Source organism: Cynoglossus semilaevis, chromosome Z, assembly GCF_000523025.1.
Source record: "Cynoglossus semilaevis isolate Cse_v1.0 chromosome Z, Cse_v1.0, whole genome shotgun sequence".
NCBI classification, from domain to species: domain Eukaryota; kingdom Metazoa; phylum Chordata; class Actinopteri; order Pleuronectiformes; family Cynoglossidae; genus Cynoglossus; species Cynoglossus semilaevis.
This window is the reverse complement of record NC_024328.1, coordinates 19,820,459-19,827,949: the sequence shown is the minus strand read 5'-3', so window position 1 is coordinate 19,827,949 and position 7,491 is coordinate 19,820,459. Positions and strand designations below refer to the sequence as shown.

Sequence of the window (7,491 nt, the reverse complement as noted above, 5' to 3'; positions counted from 1 at the left end):
TATGCATCGAGGTGGCAGGAGGTTGTTAGACATCATCTTTTCCCTCCCCCTAGGACCTCTTATCGCCTCCACCACACCACTAACAACTCCATCAGGCTCAAGGTCAAACACACAAACAGACACACAGACACACACATTTATTTAATAAATGTAGACTCTCCCATTAAACCCTTAGCTATAGTCTTTTGTTCCCACCAAGCAGTAGCACACCTGAGTTGACAGGTTTAATCAACTGGTCTCAGTCTTCAGACAGCTGAATGGCCAAACTATGTGCTCTTGATTGGTTGGAACAAAAACCTGCAGCCACACGGCCCTTTGAGGAACAGTTTGGGCATGCCTGGTCTAAGCGAAAACCATTGTGCATAAATCTAACTACACTACCTACAATTTGACTGTTACTAACCCACCCTCCCTTTACCATGTTGCCCTAGCGAGATGTGAACACTTGTGATTTACCAGGAATTAACCAGGTCCTCCCTTCAAAGAAAATTCAGAACTATCCAAAAGGGTCCTGACAAAAAAAAAAATCCAAAACAAGTGCACACACACACACACACACAACTATTATCTAATATCCCTTTCCTCACCTCCCGCTGAATGCCACCCAACCTGCACCCCCACCCTGCCTCACCTCTGCTCCCCTGCTCCTGCTCTCTCCTTCCTCCGTCCTTTCCTGGATCCAGCTTGGCAGTTTGTGATGAATGGGCCAACATTACTCCTGTCCTCTGTTGGCCTGGTTTAGCAGCGCCAACCTATCTCCCTCATATGTCTGTCAGTGAGTCTATCGTTTTGTCTGTGCCAGTGTGTGTGTGTGTTGTGGCCGACTTTAAAAACTATGCTTCAACCCAACTTGGATTTATGATGAATTATTTTGGCCGCACTCCAAAACAAGTATTAATGTACTTTAAATGAGGCGCCATATGTACATAATTATGTCAGGGGAAAAAAAGTGCATTCAGAGATACAAAGGCCTCTTTAGTTTTAAACCTCCTGTAAACCTTATACATATATCTTTTTAATAAGTAAATCATCTTTTGGTTAAACCTTATCTGATTTAACATCTCTGCAAAAACTGTATCCTTACTAACATATTCATGTTCACAGAGACTGGGAATAAAATTTGTTGTAACAGCCACTGTTTTAAACTGTTTGGGAGAAAAAAATGTCAGAGCGAGAGTGCATCGCTAAGAAGTGCAGGGATCAGGTCTTCAAAAAGTAAATAAAATATGCATCCTCTCCTCTCCTCTCCTCTCTCATTACACATTTATGAGTCTTGTGAAAAGAAAAAGGTGGCGGCTGCCTCGCTTAACTGTCTGACTTTTAGAATTCAGACGACACTGCTGTCAAGTGTTGTGCTCCATATTCGGTCCAATAGGAGACCAGGAGGTTTCAAGCGTGTGCCAACTTCCAAGTAAGATTCAGTGGGAGTCTCAAAGAGAGTTCCTTAAGGTGGATGAGAGCACACAGGAACTCCTTACCTATGACACAACGAGTTCTCGCCGCCGCCTTTTGATGCATTGTTCATCAGTCGCAAAGTTCAGTTGCTTCAGTCACACATGTGTTTATGTGGTTTAGAACAGTAAATGTTGAGGGAATAGACATTTGTGCATTATGCATAATGAGCACTGAGATTTGCTTTTTTTTCAATTCCAGGAAGTGAAAGAACAAGTGCTTACTCGCTATCTCATCCCACCACCCACCACCCACCTGGGTGGTAGTACAAACAGGTTCATCCACCTTCATGTACATCTGGGGCTGTAAAAGCTCTTATAAAAGAACTTATTAAGATACTTATTAACAGTGACACAAAGGTTAATATCCTCAAACTAAAAGTTTTTGGCAAAATAAAATTACAACACATGACCATGGGATTGTTTCTCCTTATGGACAATGCCATCACATTATTAAAATATTCAAAGCAAAAAGCAAATACTTTCCATGTTCAGCATTAGTCCCACAAGCAAAACTACATGACACACTATCACCATAGCATAACTTTAGTTGCAGTGTAACACACTAAGAAGCTTCAGAAAACTGGAGCAGAAAGACACACACATTCGGCCCTTCATTAGTTGAGCCCAGTCAGGTTTACCTTTAAATCTACACAGAGGAGCCCAAGGTGGGGATGAGGGTGGCCCAACGCGCAGTGTGTACGGTAGGTATTAACTAAGACGAGGACGGGAAACAGACACTGTACACAAACCCCGACAGGACAGCAGACAAAGGCACCTAGACAGACGATGGGCTAATAGGAGACCGAAAGACGATGACACACATTATTAGTGCCAGAGCCACACACACATGCCCACTTACCACCATGGTTCGTATCCACTCAAAGTGCCATGAAGCCAACATATCCTCGAGGATATGGTTTTTATCACAGGTGTCCTCCCAGGGGCCTGGTTTAGGGTCCTTGTGGATAGATTACAGTGAAATTGTCTCTTTAAAACCCAGAGAAATTAAAAGCAAAAGTCAAAAAGTGCTGTGAGTTAATGTGTGCCAATAGAAATGGTTCAGAGACAATACACTGCAGATTTGGTTTAACTTTTACATTAATCACATCTATTTCCATTTTATGTTTTTACTCACCTTAGGTGAGATCTAAGGCTTTATTCAATCAGATAATTGATTCTTAAAATATTATGGCTTGGACCCAAGTGGTGTCATGGTACAGTTTCAGTCCAAAGATTATTTAAAAAAAAGTGTTTTTTCACATTTAAAAGCTACATTTCGGGCTCAATATCACATTTTTATATTAGAGCACAGACTGGATCATTGCGTATTGGTATGCTGCACACTCATTGAGCTACATCAGTTATGGCAACACATTTTCCAGAGTGGCTTTAACACATTAATAATGTTATTGACCAGCAGGTAAATGGTTTATTATCTTATTGGTATTGTTTGTAACATAATGTTGCCCTTCAACTCATTTTTGGGGATTCAGTTGAAAAACCCTGAATCAAATAATTGCAATGATTTAACCAATATGTGTGTGTAGGCTAAAATAACCCCTGTAGAAATGTCAATTTAGCAACAAACGAGTAGAAAAGTTAGAAGAAAAGCCAGAGTCAGAGAATTAAGGAGAATTGTCAGAATGCCTGCCACAAAGCTGGAGTTGTGAATCTTTGGGGAATAAAATGTGAGAGATGATTCACCCGATGTGATTCTGTGCAGAAAGAGAGGGAAAACAAATCAACAATGCAGTTTATTTTGCACAGAGAGACAATAACCCTGCATACCTCTTTTACCCTCTTTGTTCAGATTCCTCTCTCTATTAGCCAGATATGATTAAAATGCAGTTTCCTACAAGCGTCTCAACGGAACAATGAAAAAAGAAACACAAGGCAGCAGGATAAAAAAAGGCAAAAAAGTCAAAAGCATATTTTTGCAGCGTGACACGTTTCATCCTTTTCAGGCGGTAAGAAGAAAAGGATAAAGGATAAAGACATTCAAACTTTTTTCTACCCCTCACTGCCATTCTCCCGAGTAGCTGAAAACACCCCTCATACCGTAGAGGACAACTCTGCAGCATCACAAGCTGAATATCATCTCCTGCACTACATTTATATAACACTGATATAATTTCCACTCCTCTCTTTAGTCCAATTACATTGTGACAGTGTGACTGCTCACATTCTGAAAGATCAGCTTTGTGCCCTGACCAGGACTGAGAGGAGGGTGCTGTGGAGCTGTGTTTGCTGTCTAGAGGTAAGTCCGAAAGAAGTGTTTCAGCCATATTCGCACTGATCTAATGTGTGTATCTGATTTAACATTTCATGGTTCTGAATCTCATCACTTGAGGCTCTTACTTAATGGGACACAGATGACAGAGAGGACGTAAGCAATGACATAGACAGGCAGAGATAGTTAACAGACAGAAAATGTGAAGCCTGCAAGATGAGAACTGCATATGCGTGTGTGTGTGTGTGTGTGTTTGTGGTGATACTAGCCATATAAGTTATATGCTTGCCAGAGATCCAATTATTAGACGCACACATGCTAGACTGTGTGTGTACATTAGCCACACCTACAGGGAAAGTAGCAGTGGGTGGAACAGCCGTCTCAGCATCGCAGATGGGCCAGATTAGGAGATAAATTGGGGAAAGACGATGGTTTTGTTACATGGCAGATAGAAAACAGTTTTATATGCACAAATGTCCTTAGTTAGACCCTTAGGTAGTAAAAAAAACCTTTTGGGTTGCGTAATTTTGTAGAAAAGACAACAAACATTGACATATTACGATTAACTTTTAACACTAAAGTCATAGCTATTAGAACAATTTAAATTTAACATATAGATCTGTGACTTGAGTCACTTGAGTGACTTGAAATCTGTTTTTCCTTTTTTATGTTAACTCTAAATGTGCTCAGAATATCAGTACAAGTGCAATGCAATGCATCAACTTTCTAAGCAGACATGTACTTGTTCTCACATCCTTTGCATATACTTGTCTGGGGTGGAAATCTGTACTATAAAATGCTATGATTGATTGATTTCACAGCAATCCCACCAATCTCCCACTGATTTTCTTGGACCTGAAGTAAGAGTGAGTTGGATGTCTGTGCAGTTCTTTTCTGTGTAGTTAGTACTAAAAAACAGATTTTTAATAAAGAAACTCATAGCCAGAGTGAGACACATGTCAAAGGTCACTTTCACATCAGAAACAATAGTCTTGATGTACAGCTATAACTATTACAAAGCATTCACAAAGCTGACACTGTAGAAATCACATGACTGTCATGTACAGTACAGTTCAATAAAAAACTTGAAGATGAAATGAGCCAAAACACTATATACACACACTTACAGTGCGGGCCCAGTCTTACATTTGTGTAAATGGGTTTATAAGTACAGCACATTTACCATCTAAGTAGGTCAAAAACCTGGCAAGAAATATCGTCATAAGACCTGACCTTCAGCTTAATTGAAATAATGCTGATTCATTTGAAACACCTGTGAGAATTGCATTTATAAAAAGCCATAGAAAAGTCAACGTGTAAAACCTGGTGAATAATATTCCCACTATATTTACCACTAACTGGGGGGAGGGAAACACAACATGACTAAAAAAGCCAAAATGAGAAAAATGTTACTACATGTACTAAATGTACTGTATGTGAGCATGGGTGTGCGACTGTGTGTGTGCGTGTGTGTGTGTGTGTGTGTGTGTGTGTGTGTACAGGAGATAGAGATAAACTTAGACAGAGAAAAAGAGAGGGAGTGCACCGAGCAGTAAGCCCGAGAGCAGGACATGATTGCAATGTGTATCTTATCGGTGTCAGGTCCTCCTGAGGCTAGTGGAGCCTAGCTGAGCGGAGCACGAGCGCTTCAGTGACCAGTCAACCGTGTGAGGGTAATCTCCTCACTCTTTCACTCACTCTTACACACATACACACACATGCTCTTAGACTCTCTTTTTCCAGTAAGCCCCCCTCTGGGAGGTATCTGAGTCACTAAGCAAGACACACACCAGCATATTCAAGCTCCAAAACAGTTGCATCCATGCAGAGCCTGAGGTGATTGCCTTATGCCAGCTCTGGACAGTAACCCCCCACAAGTGAGAGCAGACATAACAGGCTACATTGAACACCCAAGCCCCTGCAGCCAGTAGCCTGTAAATATGTGACTGAGTTGCATGATGTGATGCTACCTTGCAACCAACCACACAACGTAAAACGTAACCCTTGGCTATTCTGCAGGATATTGAAAAGGCATGAAGACACGGGGGAAGGCATTTTAAAACTAGAAGAAAAAAGGTTTTAAATAAGAAGAAAATTAAATTTTAAATGCATTTTTCTTTTGTTTTAAAACGTATCTGACTTGATCGTATATATTTTCCAATATAGAATTTATGTAGACAAATATTTGATATAAATAAATAAATAAATGCATTTACCAGACATCTAAATACTACTATTTCTTGATATTTGATACTTGCATTGCATACAGTATGTTGCTCATCTAGTGATGTAGTTGAATAAAAGTTCCTTTATTAAAATGTAATCTGAGACAGAGATTAGTAGACATGGAAATAAATTCATCAGATATCATATTACTCCCTATACTGGTGTATTTATAGTATGCAATACAATATTTCAGGATGTTATAATAATGCAATTATTTTTACAAACACTAAACTACGTTAAAATCACTTGAAAGGAAATTCTAAAGGAATGTTTTTTTTTTGTTTGTTTGTTTCATTTAAACTCATTCATAATAAAAAATAATGTTGTTACCCAAGCATGACATATACTTCGGGATATTCAAATACAACCTTATCCCTGATTGTGTATTTTCCTTGACTTAGTCTCATCCATTACCAGTATCTATTGTATCTAATGTGCTGCACCAGCAGCTTGCCTCCATGTTTAAAATTAGTTTGATGAAAAATTGAGGTTAAGAACTGGCACATATTTTGTGTGCGTACTGTATGTGCAAGTGTGCATTTATACTGAAGGTCAGTGATCACACACTAAAACAAAACTGTGGGAGGAGGGAAAAAAAAGTTCATGTCTAACATTCCTTCACCTGTCATGACTGCCTGCCTTCGAGGCTTCAACAACTGAACCATCCCAAACAATTAGTTCAGATGCCGGGCTTTCATTGAGATTAAGTGACTAATATCAGCGCTAGCTCACAAAAAAGAGACTTTTCGCATCTGCCCAACAATCTGTTAAGTCAAAACACATGCGGTGAGCCAAGGCAAAAAGCCTGCAAGGGGTCCTCTCTGCAATGAAAAACAGGTGCTCTACTTTTTGGCCATGTAATACCCCATTTAGCCTCTGGACTAAAGGTTATCCAGCTAATAGCTGCCTTGTGGTGAGCTGGGAAGTGTTGTGCACATGCTCAGAGTAAACATCTGGGATGGATTGTACATACTTGCAACATATGCTTCAAGTTCAATTAAACTGAGGCCTTGGCTCATTTATTAATCTTTTTAAACCTCCCCTTTCTCCTCTTCCCCTTTGACTCTTTTTTATTCTCCCTTCTCTTTCTTTAACATCTGTATACAAAAGTGGCTTCTTATGACCTCGGCCTGTAATTCTGTACAATGTTAAAATAATGCTGGTTCACTGTAAAGGGCCATATTTGTAAAGACAAATTTGTTAAGGCATGTTCTGCAATACCAGGTTAGAGGGAGAACCCGATGGAAAATAGAGTTTATGTTATAAAGAAAGGGAAAAAACGAAGCAAAGAGAACAGCTATGGAACAGATAGAAGGAGAGTGGGAGGAGAGAGATGTAGGTGAAGGGAAAAAAGGGAAAATGCCCCGCTTTCAACTCCCCTACAGCTCAAATGAAATGCTAACAGTTGAGGGAAGCAATAGATCAAAACGCATGAAGGCAGAGTTGGTAAATTGTAGTCTTTGTGGTAGCTGTGCTATCCAGCATCCCAGCCCTGTGTGAGCACAGAGAGCAAGGCCTTCTTATGTGGAATAATCAGTTTGGCAAGAAATCTAACAGCGGTGGCTGCACGAGCTGCTGCTG

At 40.0% G+C, this 7,491-nt stretch overlaps 1 protein-coding gene across 3 annotated transcripts in view; it reads right to left on the bottom strand.

The window, feature by feature from the left end:
- mctp1a (multiple C2 domains, transmembrane 1a) overlaps positions 1–7,491 on the bottom strand; it is a 116,002-nt gene that overhangs the window by 10,773 nt on the left and 97,738 nt on the right. For all 3 annotated transcript variants that reach the window (XM_025053254.1, XM_025053255.1, XM_025053256.1), the window contains one exon: positions 2,314–2,412. In XM_025053254.1, coding sequence (XP_024909022.1) covers positions 2,314–2,412 — 99 coding nt within the window. The remainder of the gene's footprint in view (positions 1–2,313; positions 2,413–7,491) is intronic.